This window comes from Lepisosteus platostomus, chromosome 9 (genome assembly GCF_059453375.1).
Source record: "Lepisosteus platostomus isolate fLepPlt1 chromosome 9, fLepPlt1.hap1, whole genome shotgun sequence".
Classification (NCBI taxonomy): domain Eukaryota; kingdom Metazoa; phylum Chordata; class Actinopteri; order Semionotiformes; family Lepisosteidae; genus Lepisosteus; species Lepisosteus platostomus.
Window position 1 is genome coordinate 25,035,399 of NC_142619.1, and position 15,613 is coordinate 25,051,011.

A 15,613-nucleotide genomic window follows, 5' to 3' on the forward strand; every position below is an offset into this window, starting at 1 on the left:
TATATACAGTACATAAAGAGAAAGTAGTGCAGTTAATTTCTTCTGTGGATGAATATTGTGGGCCATGCATAACATAGTCACTGCCAGCATCCAACAAGATTAAACTCACTATATTTTCTAATACCAGACTATCCTCAGAATAATATTTTTCATGAACTTCACATGTCTTCTCTAAAAAATTGTGTTTAACTCATGTTGCAGTCATATTATGTCTATTTTATTTTGTGTTTAATCACTGAGCAGTACAGTATTCAGTGTAGTTCAGTCCAGTTTCCAGTTGGCTGAAATAATCAAATGTTAGGTGAAATATGTTCTTTTTACTCTGTGGTACAGCACTATTGAGTAATTGCCAAGCTAAAAAATGACAGGAATATTAATCAACAAAAAATACACAACAAGAGATACAATGATTATACTAAAGACAGTGGGCTTCAGAGTTCTAATTCCTATAGACCTATGAAATCCAGAATTCTGCCCCTGTAATCCAAAACACAATACCTTAAACAGGCCAAAGAGAGAAAACCTGTGTCTTAATAAAAACTGGATATCATTCTTCATTAAAGTGGATCCCCTCATGTGAATTGGAATAAATTTCCCCTTGTTTCACAATTCATCACTAACACAGTTTTTAACTGAGGAATCATAATTTCCAAAAATGTTTAAGACAACAGGCTCGCTTGTAAAAAAATGCTCAGGTTACCTGATGTAGCTGGAATCTGTTTCCTGGTCTGGTTAGAAAAAGCAGCTCTTCCTCCATTCAACTTCTTCCCTTTGTTCTTGTCTTCTTGATTTTCTGCAGTGGTCCATTCCTTTGCACTGATGACCTTCCTAAAAAAACTGGAGACTATTCTGTGACAAGGTGGTCCAAATGGTTTGCCATGAAGTTTCCATTTTTTTTTGTTCTGAAACTTTTGACTTCCTGCAATCTAGCTGGGAAATGTAAACGCAGCTTAAATTTACTCCTGCCCCTCTCCACAAGCCATAGCAGTGTTAGATGCATTTTGTTTCTAGTTTTGATACCTTCTTCATCTGGATGAGGACAAAGTCGAATGGACCCCTTTGTGGGTTACTTTATATTCAGTCCCATCCATTTGATATTAACATTCCTTCTACTTACTGTACATGTAAAACCTTTTTACCCATCAATGCTGAAATTTCAGACCACAGATAATGTCAGAATCCTCTTATTACTTTACTGATGAGACAGTGTTTGCTTCTCCACAAATTCTAGTTTCAACTAAGAAGTAAGATTTATGACTATGTCAGGATCTAGTTTAATAATAAGAGTTAGCAAGGGCAACAGTCCTATAAAAGATCCCAGTGGCACTCTGCTAATTACTTGGCTTTCCTTGGTAATTGGTTTCTATACTCTCAACACATTAACGAGTTATTAATTCAGTTGTGTACAGTACATCACCTTGAATAGCAACAGATTTAAATTTCACAATTAATGTCTATGCAGATCTAATGTCATCTGGAAATCTCTATATCACGTGCTCTGTTGATAACTCCAGCCTCTACTGCTTGTTCAAAGAAATCAAAGAAGGTATGATGTCTTTTCTCAGTAGTACATCACACAGAAAAAGAAAGGACTGGGAGAGGTGCAACATCAACAGGAAATAAAACATTTTTATTGAACATTTGTGTATATTAAGTTATATAACAACAATCAGAGAACTCCACGGTGTGAATCACTACACAAAGTGAAACAAAATTGTAAAACACCTCGTCAAAAATGAAGGTATACACAGCTATATAACCGTCAGCTCGTCATTATCACGAGCAATATGGCAGGAAAAAACACCCCAACATTTCTACAAGAGTACAGAGAAAATTTCCACACACAAAAAATACTCAAGCAGGCAGTTAATATACACAAAGGCAACTAGGATCTTTCTACAGCATCAGATTCTAATACTTTACACAGCTTAGTCTGAAAGGTAAGTGTGGCTTTTGTTGTTGTTGTTATTGTTGAGGAATGAAATTTCTTGGTCACACAGCAAGTTCAAAGTGTACTTGTAAAGGAAATTGTAGGGTTGATCTTATGCTTTGGCGGGCGACAGTAGAGGAAGCATTGTATTGCAGTGCAGGGTAATGGCTTTTCACAAGGTACTTTAAAAACCTTGCAGTCTAATCTTGCAAGCTGCAATGCTTCCTATTACTGTGAACTTTAACCTGATGCGTTTAACGCTTTTATTACCATTAACAGATCTTTGAACATTTTTGTTATATATCCCTTGTGATTTTTCCATTATCTTTTTTTTATCCTTGAGATCTTTAAACAAGCATTTTCATACCATAGGAATATTCAAATAAATATATATCTATAAAAAAATTAGAACTATGAAATCCCTCTTTACAAAAGAATGCACTTTGTATAAACAATGATACTTTATTAGGGATACATAACATCTGTGATCAAACCTGTACTCAATAGTTACAGAACAGATAGCTTTCTGGGTCCAAAATACATACTGGGATTTCCTTAAAAAAGTCTTCCAAATTTTAGATTCACAAATAATCAATATTTATTGCAACAGTTAAAAAAAAGTGCCATCTTTATCTGGTCCCACAATAAGAATTAAAAAAGGTTCTGTTTCCACAATCTAGAACATTCAGACACACGTTTCAGTTGTAACAACAAAAGAAGATGGCATTTAGTACCTAATAATATATTTATGCACAACTCTAGTGTTCTTAAATCAGTGTAATGTTTTGGTATTTTTCCATGGTAATTCCTGAAATTATTTTTGTTGGACCTGTGTGCAAGAAATAAAGGAACAAAAAATATATAATATTTATAATATATGATGAAGGTATTAAGCTCTCACTCACACAGAAACTACATGTGCTGTCCTAACCATTGCTTGGAAATGAATTTAATCAATAGTAGGATATTTTGGGCAACACCACCCACATAACACTATGTGATGAACATACAATATTGCACAGTGCTCAACAAAATGCTGTGTGATTTGACCCTCTCTCATCAAAATCTCTGTTTCCTATACATAGCCCATCAGTTCTTGATTGGTCCACAGTTGTTAGAACTGTCTATGCTATGCACACCTTCAGCAGTGCAGTAGAAGGGAATGGCAGTATTAATACAATATCACTACAGAATAAATTGGTTGCTATCCACTGAGAAATCTACACTTCTAAGCACGCACGGCAGTCACAGTGATACACAAAGCAGTCCTTAGAGACTCGTATGGAATGACTAATAGCTTTATAATAGTGCCATTTACTACATAATAACATTGAAAACATTTAGAAACTCCTCCTGAAGCAAGCATCTAGTATACACAAGAGGTTCCTCAAAGATAAGAGAAACGGTTGTCATTTACTAAAACGTTTCACTTATTCCTCTTGTTAACCCGTAGTAAAGGACAAATTGACTTACTTAAAGTTTTCAATAACGTGGCAGACCATTAACTTTTACGGTTTCTGATTTATTATATCTCCTTTGCTCTTGTTGAAAAGACACTAGAGAACTAGCCAGCTACTGTTGCTTCAGTAGTGTGGCATTACAGAATGGCAGCCATTGTTGTTTCCATGTAAACTGGTGTCCAAAATGGTGGACACTGTTACTTCTTCAGAGACACAAAGCAGTGTCTCTGAATAAGCAATACAACTTAGTTGCAATACCAGTGTCAAGAACAGTACAGCATTGACTGTTGTGTAACAGACCTACAGCGCAAAATGGCAGTCACAATAAAAGTGGCAGTAAAACATGGCTGCCTACATTGCTACTGTGAGAAGGCAGTACAACAAAATGCTGGCTATTCTGACAACCATTTTGGTTCAAGACATTATTCCCATTAAACAAAAACAACAACTGCTACCTCTTAGGTGTGCTCATGAAGAAAAAGTTCACTTACTGTACGTTTGTAACCTCCCTGAAAATGGCAGTGTTTCGACTTTCTCTAGCCTTTTTGACATGTATATATGCTATCCTACCAGATTTAAGACTTTCATTCTAATAATTTTAAGCCAAGCTGTATAGTTTTCCTTTCTTTTGAGTTTTATTAATTGAAGGCAAGGGGATACTATAAAAAGAGACCCCCGGTGTAGCAGAACCCCCCATCCCTTCCTTTAAATTCATTAGCAAAAGATTATTAAAAAAAACATGCAATTGCTAAAAATATTTGGACATTAACATTATCTAAAAATATTAATCTTAAAGCTAGAGTTTAAACCCCTTTCCCCACTTTGAAACCCTGACACCAAACCTTCAACTAAGTATATATCCAACAACAAGTCTATTGGAAGTATGCAATTAACAAAACATTGTCAATCAAGCCTGAAGGACACAATGGCTACAGCTTCTTTCAATTTCAGAGGGGGCTATATTCAGGGGGGTCAAAGGAATAGACATACAAGCTCAGGAGGACCTGTTTTCAAAAGATGAAGACCATATAAAGAAAAGATGGTCTTAACTGAGGACCTATTTTAAAAGTAAGTCACTGATTAACAACATGAAACCTTGCTTAAACAATAAAAAAACAGCAAATTATTTACCATCTTTTTGGAATTTCTTGTTACACCAAGTATGAAGCTAAATGTACAGGTCCTCCATTAAAAGATTCATATAAAAAGTCATTAGAAACCCTGTGCTTATATATTTTTGTCAGCAGCATATTTTCCATGGAACCATATTAGTTAATGGCCTTGTTTTTGTAGCTTTTTTTCTTTTTTTGTTGTTGATGGTTTAGTTAAGTAAACATACAGACTGACACTGTCCTTTACAATGTGAGCGCACCTCCACTAGTATCTTGCAGGTTGGAATTTTATCTGGAATGCAGTAAGATAGAATTTTTAATCCTATAATATATAATATCGGCTCTCCTATATCTCAGTCCATTTACATAATTTAAAATAGAACATCTTATTAAAAACATCAAGATATACACAGATTAGGAAACGCTAAACAACATACAAACACACAAACTATAAATCCGTTTTCTGCATACTGGTATATACAACTGTGTGATACAATAAATAATTTCAGTCATGCTCTATCTACACAGATCATATTGCTTAAAAGAAGGGGGTGCTTAGTGGAAATGGGATAAGTATACGGTAGAGAAGGGGTGCTTTAAAAAGGGCCTCTACACCTGAAAAGGTAAAGTAAATCTGAAGGAAAAAATAGAAAGTACCATTGACATTTGTAAAAGGGTGTTACTAGGCAGTGTATGGAGAGGTGGAAGTGAATGGACCCATATATCACTGAGGTATTTACACATACGGGCTAAAGAGCACTACATGGGTAGGTATTGAAAGGCTTCTCTTTTGCTTTATTTCTTGATTGTGAGCTGGGCATCTACTTCCTCTTCTGGCTTTAGAACATGCCACTGCGCGATGGGTCTCCTGGGGTTCGCCAGCATGTCTGACCAGTGCCTCAGCTCGGTTCCAGAGCTGTTGTAGCCCACAAAGACTTTGCCGATGGCATCGTTCTTGCCGATCTTGTCATAGTCCAGAACAGTCACAACAATCTGCACTTTCTATTGAAGGACAAAGAGAAAAGAGAAAGGGGTTAAGCCTTTGGCATTTTACCCCAGTCTGTCCCATTAAATGGTGACTGCCACAATAAACAAGCCTATGGATAATAATGCTCCAGTTTCTGTAGTTTTCAGCACCCTTAGCACATCAGAGGCTGAGAAGCATCTAAGGACACAAAAGATTTCAAAGTGTCCCTTTAAATCACTGAAGCATAATTATTCAAAATCAATACCCTCTTCACTGTGACTCTGGTCAATGAGAGATAACAGGGCTGTGCCAAAGAGTTTCAAACTTAATGAAATCAGCTAAGCATTCTCCAATAATTTCATTCAACAGCTAGCTGTCAGGAAAGCAATCAACAATGAGGTGTCAGTTTATTTTAAATAACTTTTCAGTTGAAATATTTTAATGCATTTTTAAAAGCTTTAATATTGAACAGTACAGGTTATTTTTAGAGGGAAATGCAGCTACAGTATGGGTATGAAAGTAAAGGTTATGCTTGTCTGGCGCTCAAAATGTTGCTGTGCTCCAATTTGACAACACTTGGTAATAGATTAGAACTGAAGAAAACATTGCTCTCATTTAGAAGTTATTATTAATAATTATTATTTATAGATGGGGATCATTAGGAGGCCATGATTGGTAAGGGCCAATGGGAAATTTGGCCAGGACACCCCTACTCTTTTCGAGAAACACCCTGGGATTTTTAATGACCACAGAGAGTCGGGACCTCGGTTTTACATCTCATCCAAAGGATGGCGCCTGTTTACAGTATAGTGTCCTCGTCACCATACTGGGGCATTAGGACCCACATGGCCCGCAGGGTGAGTGCCCCCTGCTGGCCCCACTAACACCTCTTCCAGCAGAAACCTTAGTTTTTCCCAGGAGGTCTGGCTATTAAATAAACTTATTAACTGATACAATTTCAAATACATTTGTGACTAAAACTAACAAAACAGCATACAATAACTGTATATAATAACTATTGCTTTTACTGTGGCATTACGCGGGAGCGTGTTCAGTGTGGAGGTGGGGCCCTGGATTAGGGGCGACACATTGTCTTAGCAACCGCAGCTGTCCTTGCTAATTAAGGATGAGCCGCAGCTGTGGGGGCTCTTTAAGAGACACTGAGCACCTCCCCAGAGGGAAGAGCACACCCCCGCAAGGGGAGAACCTTCTAGTGACAGTCCCAGAGGGGATTGTGACGCAAACGGAAGGCTGCATTTTTCTTTCATTTTCTTTCGCCTGTCCCATCTCACACCAGGGCAGCTGGCCTTTACCTCCCCTGTCCCAGCCTGTAGCTCCACTGGGACAGGTTGAGTTCTCTTTTTGTTTGGGCATTGTGCTCCCTTTTCTTCCAGGCTGGACCCCGTAAGATAGGGTAAAGTCCAGGCTGGATACTGCTGTGCCAAGCGGTTCTTTGTCCCAGGCTGGGCTTATCCTATCTTACGGGGTCCAGCCTGGAAGAAAAGGGAGCACAATGCCAAAACAAAATGAGAACTCAACTCAATGTCACTGTGCAAAGTGGCACATTTTTTTTGTCTTTGGTTTTTCCTCCCTTTTGTTTATTTTTTTTATTTTCGCTAACCTCACACCGGATGGAACCTATCCTCATTTGGTGTAATGCAAGATCCACTGTGTCTTACCAAGACTGTTAACACTAAGAGGGAGAAGAGTCTGAGAAGGCTCACAGAAGCCACTGTAGCATTGCAATCCAAGGACATAAAGATCTCCTGCTGTGCATCTTTTCTTGGGATTATAGTCAACTGATGAAATAACTCCAAGAAAGCACCCATACAAAGCCACACAAGAGACCATGTAAATGCTGTTCTTGATTTGTTATGTGAAATATTTGCTCTTCTTAACTTTACAAAGCAATACATACTGTACTTTACATTAAAGGATGACACCTTCTAAATTATCATTATATCAGTCATCTTAGAAGTGTTGTACACATGCACTTTAAATGATGGTTTTTCAGCATGTCCATCTGCATCACTGATGATTAATTTTAAGATACAAATTAATGAATTGTAGACAAATTTTCATTTGCACACTTGCACTTTTCAACATATCTCTTCAGACACAACATAGCTGTTGAATTTAGCACATGGATGTACTGTAGGTGTTGCTGCAATGCCATTTTTATGATGTAATGGGTTAGATCGTGGCTTATGGGTTGAGTTCTAGGAAAGGGTCATTTCTTTGTGGCGTCAGCATGCTTTCCCTCTGTTCACCAGGATTCAGTACCTTGTTCTCTGTGTTTCCAGGAAATGTTCCAGTTACTTGAGACCCCAAGTAGGATTAAATGGTATTCAAATGGATAAGTTAACATCTGCAAAATTTTATTTTTTCAAGAACACTGGCTAGTACATGATATGGTAAGGCAGAATATCTGTATAGAGTAGTAACTTCTCAAACTGTTGGATAAGGGAGATAAACAGGAGAGCATTTTGGCAGCTACTGTACAAGCCCCAGAAACCTTAACAACAGAAAGAGGCTACGAGCCTCAGGTGAACTGACACACCTGTACAAAAGCAATCCGCTTTGTTTGAAGGAAAACCTGGACTGACCCAAGCCTTTTGCTTTGATTTATGATAAACAGCCTATCTGTCCAGCTTCTAAAGAAGACTCTTATACACAGTATCAAACATCAAACAAAATCACACATATTGATGATTAAAACAAACTAAATTTTACAAAAGAAGAGTAATTGTTTCAAAGCGTTACAAAGTTGGAGGTTGGTTAGGAGTTTTAAGGTTCATAAACCTCAGTGGTTATTTTTCAAATGGAACATTTTACACATTTTTCCTGAGCTCAGGTTTTACCACCTGTTAGTCTGTTCTGTTCAGACAGTAGATTTAAGCATGGCTGGAAATGACTACATTAGTATCCCTGCAGGGATAGGACAGTTTCTGGTGTAAGTAATATTGGTGAAGCAAATGTTCCAACTCTTCCCTGTGGACCAGAACTTGGACATTAAAGATCCTGCCAAGCAATTTCTGATTTTTTTTCTGCCTGATCTGTTGTGTAGTGTTTCAGCTGTGCATCACCAACATGGGTGCTACAATTCAATGGTGAATGAAGTGGGTCCTTTTCTGTATATACAAATAAGAGCAATGATTAATTTTAAGAGGCATGACTCAGACACTCCTGGACTTCTACAGAAAATCCATTAATACCCCATAGTGGGGAGATCCAAGGCTTTAGTTAAGTTCAATTTGATATTTCAGTTGTCTTTAATGTACACTGTTCCAGAAAATTATGAGCAGTTACTAAGGAGAACAACCATTAGGTTGCAATACTACTGAGAGCATTATTTTTAAATCTGTAGTTTTCCATATTAAGATATTCAGTGCTTAGAAAACCACTTGAATGTATGTGTGGGCTTGGTGTCTTGATAGTCTTTTCTAAACCCTGAAGAATCCTTGTGTACTCTGTTAAAAAATCTGGTGAGAAAATGTCTAGAAAACAAATTACTCATAGTTCAATGATTTGGTCTTGGCATGTATTAATTCAAAATTCTTTAGTAAACCATGCATCAAACCCCTTACGACATCCAAATTAGATTACTATTGGCTTTGATTACATTTCAATCCATGAACGGGATGAAAAGCATACAGTCCATTGCATTCTTGCATGCCCTGATTGGTCTGGGTAGACACACTTAATCTGCCACATAAATGAATATTGAAAAACACAAAACAAAGCAAAAATGGTTCGTCGTTGAGGTGGGGGTGTTCCTTGCCGGTTTTCATTCTAAATTAAAATCGGCATCAAGTCAAGGGTTTTCCAAATATTAAATTACAAGATGACTTCCAAGCCTAGTATGGTCTGAAAATTATACTGAAGCCTCTTACAGATCATCCACATGCTGGATAAGGGAATGACTTACATTTCACATCTAAGCCAATTGCAGTAACTCCTTGAATAATACTGACACTTGTGAAAACGTGTGCACCAAGCAGAAACAATGTTACAATTAAAAATAATGGAATGGGAAGAGAGGCTGTGTTCTCACCTACTGTATCATTTCACAACTTTATTTAATTTTTATTGTTATTTTCATGTACAGTATATGTTTGCATGTGTACAAATATGTTAGCATGCTTTTATATGTGTATTAGTATATTAGCAAGAATGTACAGTATCATTCTTTGTATGTACATAAACATTTGCATGGCTTTCAGACTGTATGCATAGGCCCGTTACCTTAATAAGGTGGAAAAGGTTGGCCTCAGTTAAGGGTATATTATAATATGAAAATAAAAAATAAAGAATTATATCTTTACTTATATCTTTTTCTTATTTGAAGGATTTTCTTATTTTTTATTTGCAGAAGCACTAGTATCACTTATGCAAGCTTTTCACTCATGATAAGGGCAAATAATGTTTACACTTGAAAAAAAAAGGATCGCACAAAATGGCAAGCAATGGAATAAAATGGATAACGTTACTGTGTGTTTGTCCACTCCCACCATTCACACCAGTTTACAGCACTGTCAAGCAGTTTGCTACCTGAGTTTTTGTGCGATATTGTGGGGATAGCCATTTTATTGATAAATGTTCCCTTAAAAAAATGTTTAATTACATAAACATGCTCAGCACGTTTTTTAGGAATTACAGTACCTTCTTAATGATCTGACCGGAAAAACACCTAAATGTTTAGATGTCACAACGTAAAAAATGAACCAAAAAAAAAAGCTAAAGTCTCAACCTCAATACTAAGCCTTCAGAATAATTCAACTGGATTTATTTGTTTTCAGTTTACCCAACAATAAAGTCATGCAGAACTGGATTAATTATTGTAGTGTCAAGGTCAGGAGTCTTGTAAGTAGTGTGCATGCATACGAGGCATATTGTACTGAATACTACCAACTTCCTTTTGCAAGTTGCACTTTCAAATTGTCCTGAATCAAAAAACAGAACATTTCAATGAAAAGACTAAGTAATAGCATCACCTTGTAATTAGTATCAGTGATTGTGAGTAGTGACGATTATATAGAAAGAGATATATTATTTATACTGGCCTGGTGCAAACCTGGTACAGTTGATAAGAAGGCAGTATGTCCTGGGCAGATGAGGACTGCCTTTAATGCAACAAGTTATTGGGCACTACACAAGATTCCCCAGGGTGTTAACGGTGTTTGGGGGTTGAATTTAGGGTAATGTAATTAGTGGAGTACCACTGAAATCAGTATGAAGACCACTGTTATTCTTGTGTCAATGATCTAGATTTTGCTATATTTAGTAAACTAGGCAGGTTTGCAGATGATACCAATATGGAGGATTGGGAGGACACTGTAGAAACATGAATAGAAATTTTAAACGATTTTAGATCAAATTCAAGACTGTGCAAAAACCTGGCAGATGATGTCTAATGTAGACAAGTGCAGGGCCTTTCATGTGCTTGTAGCATAAAAGTAAAAGCATAACCTATAATTACAAAACAGTGAGAAAAGAGGTTACTTATGAAATAGACTTATGTGTTTATGTTGACACAATTTGCATCTTATAGAGAATGTGGGGTTTTTATTAAAAAGGCAAACAAAAAACAAAATTAGACACAATACAAAATAATATATCACATACTGTAGTTAACAGTATTGAATTTATATCAAGGGATATTATGTCACATTGTGTAATGCACTAATGAAGCCTCATTTAGAATATTGTGTTTCAATATGAACAAGAACAACCAGATACATTCCAGGGCTTAAAGGAATGTTCTACACTGACAGACTGAAGAAACTGAACTATCTTAGTTTCAAATAGAGATTATGAGCAGACCTTGTACACGTGTTCACAATCCTCAAAGACTTTGACAAAGTCAACCCAATGTATGGATCAGGCTATTCATGTTGTTGAAGCGTATATCCTTGCTTCCTTCAAACAATTGGATGGGTTCTTGGATCAAAAGCTGATAACTTCCAATAGCTGATAGCTTTATTTGGGAACTAACTGGGGGGGTTGCCAACAGGGGGCATAAACTAGTCTGGAACTGTACTACAATGGAATGCCTGATTCCTATTATAACAAGGAATAATCTGAAAATAAAGATTAAAATGAAGGTGCTGTGTCACTCCTTGAAAAATCAGTCTGCATTGATCACTATAGAACCTGGAGCCACCCAAGTATCTATCATACTTAGAATCTGAACATTTCCCGCACTGGAACCCAAAGTTTACCTGGATTTGTTCAAATGGCACTTCAAAGCTGAAGGACTCGTTGTAGTAAGGGTTAAGAGTATTCTTCTTGATTGTCGTCTTCTTTTTCTTGAGCCTCTTTCCATTCTGCATCAGGTGGATTTTCACATAGGGATCTGTAGAAACCAGAAGCTTGACAGGTTAGAAAATGCAATAATATATTACAATTACAATTCTATTTGCTTGTCTATATAAATGGGAGAGAAAGTAGCATAAAATCCATAGGAAAAGCACAGGGCCTACTTTTATTCTGAGTTGATAGTGGAACAAAAATGTGGTTTGCTATCCCAGAAGACTGCTTTTTGTCTTTATATTCTACACTGTACAGACCTCAAACCTCTTAACACAGGGTTGGATTTATACAGTATATATTTACAACAGTACTGCAAACCAAAATATATCTCTTGAAGCATTTCTAGATCGAGGAAAATACATCTAGTTTTTGTAATCCTGCACAACGGGTCCCTCTGATTAGGGCCTAATCCCATTGTTAATTTAAGAATAAACAAATACGAAAATTTAGTTCTAGTTATGTCGGTGGTCTACACTGAGGCCAGCAGCATTAAGAATCAATGAATCAATGACCATGCTAACACAGTCCTTTACCGTTCTTTGTTTCAAGCAGTGATGCACTTCTTGTCCTTCTAAAACAGAGTATAATCATCCTTTAATCCTGCAGAAAAAGCCCTTCAAGCTTTTTGTCTGTGAGCAATGCCAGTCCTGATGACACATTGTCTGCACTTGTTTTAGTGCATCCCTTTGCTCAATGTACCATTTTGTTGAGCCAAAAAACATCCATTCATTTATACGTTCCACAATTAATTATCACAGTCCTTTTATAAGTAGAGTGGCATACTTAAAAAAAGGGCAAATCTCAAAATTGTATAAAACAGCGATGGCCGTGAAATGATTAAATCAGTGTTATACAGTTATAGGATATATTTTTCCTGCTTTACTGGTTGCCTTTTAATCTTAGAATTGATTTTTAAATCTCACTGCTAATGCACAGAATCTGGGTCTGTTTCTGAAGGATCAAATGTGTTCTCACACTTCTTTTGTTTTGTTCTTCATTCAAGAAGCTGATCTTCAGTCTCTTCCCAAAGCCAGGTTATAAATCTAGGGATCAGAGTCCTCTCGTTGTACAGTGCTAATACTGTATTTGAAATTACAAAATGATGCACATACACAAAATTAATCTTGTACAAAACCTGAACTTGCTTCATTTCAAAATGAAAATTCTCTAAGAGTAAGATAAATAACATGAAATGTCGGCATAAAGTAAAGAGAAAAACTGAAATATATTGACTGCATAAGTATTCAGACCTGTGAAGTAAAATCTATAGTGGAAGCACTCTTGGTAACAATTACAGCTGCAAGTTTTTTTGGCACCATCAGTTTGGTGCAATGTTTGCCCATTGTTTTGCCCCAGGTCTCTCACATCTCTTGCACTAAAACTAAGTTTATCTCAATAACATCAGGACTTTGGACCACTTAAGGATGTTAATTTTCTCAGTTTAAAACACATCCAGTGTAGCTTTGAATCAATGTTTTTCTGAAAAGTGAATTTGCCAGTACTTTTCTCCATCTATGTTCCCATTAATCTTGATAAGTTTCAAAGTCCCTGTTGATAAGAAGCAGAACTATAACAATGCTGCCTCCACCATGCCTGACAGTTGGGATGGTGCTGAATGAGTGATGTGCTATGTTTGGTTTCCAAAAGATGTAGTGCTTTGCATTTACAACAAAATATTGCAACCACAGACTGACCACAAACACTCATCATCATCACCACTTATCAGCATCACTTAGGAGCTTTGTTGCAAGTATCATGGGGGATTTGATATGTTTTTCTCAGTTCTATAAAAGTCCCCCTTGGAGGTGTGACTGGGATATTGCTGACAAATAGACATTTTCAACCATCTCAGCCACAGTACTCTTCATCTTTTTCAAAGTCAGTGTTGGCCTCATGGTAGAATCCCTAACCAATTTCATCCTTTCCCAGCTAGTCAACTTGGTGGGACAGCCTGTTTTAAGTGTCTTTTTGACTTAACTACTGTATGCTCAAAGGAATATTCAGCTTTCAGACTATTTCATAAAAGTTATCCCAATGTGTGCCTTTATACTGGTGTATTCCTAAATTGTTCTGAAAGCCTCTTGGTTTTCATGGTTCAATCTTTTCTTCACAGCAAAGGGTTTGTATACAACCATTACTTATTCCTTTTCGTTCATATTAATTATCTATTTTCTTATTTATTTCCTTTAAATGTGTAAAGTATGCTGTATATATAACACATTGTTAGTTCAAAGTGTCATGAGAGAAAGTTTTAATGTAATAAAATGCGAAAACTGTGCAAGGGTTTGAAAGGCACTGTATGTGCCAAAGCTGTGTAGTACATACCCTAATTCTAAATATTAACTGATTAGAGTCAGTGACTGCGTTTAAACTTGGACTAAAACTTGTTTTTAATTTCTTGGATTTTTGTTAATTATGAAATGGCTTCACAGTGGCTTGTGAAATTTGCATTAGGCTTTATAAATTAAAAGCCTGCTTGACTGATTAGTGTGTTTTTGAGTACAAATTTCATACTGTACTTCACGATCATTGTAGGGTCTGGAGGCCAGAAACAGACGAGGACTGCACATGTGCAGTGTGTGTAGAATGGATCTTTTATACTAGCCTCAGACTTTGTAGGAGCCATAGTCTCCTTTTCACAGTGTTATATCTAGTTCTCCTGAAGACAATCTTCTACTCTTTCACTTCAACTCCTAATAATTCATCTAGTAATCAGGTGAAGAGCCCTTGTTAGGGATGCAATCACGTCTATCAGCCTTCCAGTTTTATCATTAGCAATCAAGCTGTTAAGGTGGTACTTATGTTTTATTTATGCTCTCAGAATGCTAATCAACCAGAAGAACATTTTAGAGGAAAGTGTCTTGTATTTGAAATGGAATTGTTCAAAAGGTACTGAAGATTAGGAATGTATATACAGTACAAAATGTTCCCAAGGAAAGAATTTGTTCTGGAAAGGATTTGTTAAGCACATTAGGTGAAGCTGGGCATGAGAATAACAGAAGAATGATTCTAAAAGCATGGGAAATATTTCTAAACTGACTTGTTTGATACAGTATGTAAAAAAATTACTTCAGCTAAACCTGTAAAGTAAACTGGAATACAAGTAACTGAGTTTTCATTTACACAACTAATTTGAAAATAAATTTTAAATTGCAGCTACTAGGTGAACAAGGACATGAAATGCAGACCATTTTTTTAGCATTTTGCCAGTAGGAAAGTATTGTCAAGAATGTAGGTTTATTTTATACTTTTAATACTATATACAGCTTTTTATTCTGTATTTATTTATTATATTTCATTATGCATAACTGCACAAAGAAAAAAAATGATCTTACTTAAAATTTGATGGCTCCTGACAGCAGATAGTCGAATTCTCATCTTTTTTCCCAGTCTTTCATTGAAGGACTTTGCCTCCACCTAGTCCACTGGTATCTGTCAGTTTATATGTGGAAACTGTCATAAAGAAGCCTTAGCTTATTTCCACTGCAGCTTGAGGGATAAAATACTTTCAGAGCGTCATCACAACTCCTCTATTACAAAGTCTGAAATTTCTTCACAATTGATGTCTCTTTTAATTGCTGTGACATCCTATTCGAAGGCCCTAGATGGTCTAGGCCTTGATATTTGCTATATTCATTTAGGGAGATGGGAACATGAAAAAGAACACTCATAAAGACGCAAACGCACACTCCACAACCATTTTAATTTCAATTTCTGCAGAAAGCTATTTATTAGCTTGGAGAGATAAATTGGGTATTTCTGAACTAATAACTAGTCATCTTACCACTCTGCTAGAACAAAACAGTTATTACATTGGACTGGCTACTGCTTC

General features: G+C 36.5%; 1 protein-coding gene across 4 annotated transcripts in view; it reads right to left on the bottom strand.

The window, feature by feature from the left end:
- Positions 1 to 1,611: 1,611 nt before the first annotated feature.
- Positions 1,612 to 15,613, bottom strand: part of syt1a (synaptotagmin Ia) — a 310,170-nt gene continuing 296,168 nt past the window's right edge. For all 4 annotated transcript variants that reach the window (XM_088647276.1, XM_088647277.1, XM_088647275.1 and 1 more), the window contains 2 exons: positions 11,691 to 11,824; positions 1,612 to 5,504 (listed from right to left, as the gene is read on the bottom strand). In XM_088647276.1, the coding sequence (XP_088503402.1) occupies positions 5,298 to 5,504; positions 11,691 to 11,824 (341 nt within the window). In that variant the 3' untranslated portion in view covers positions 1,612 to 5,297. The remainder of the gene's footprint in view (positions 5,505 to 11,690; positions 11,825 to 15,613) is intronic.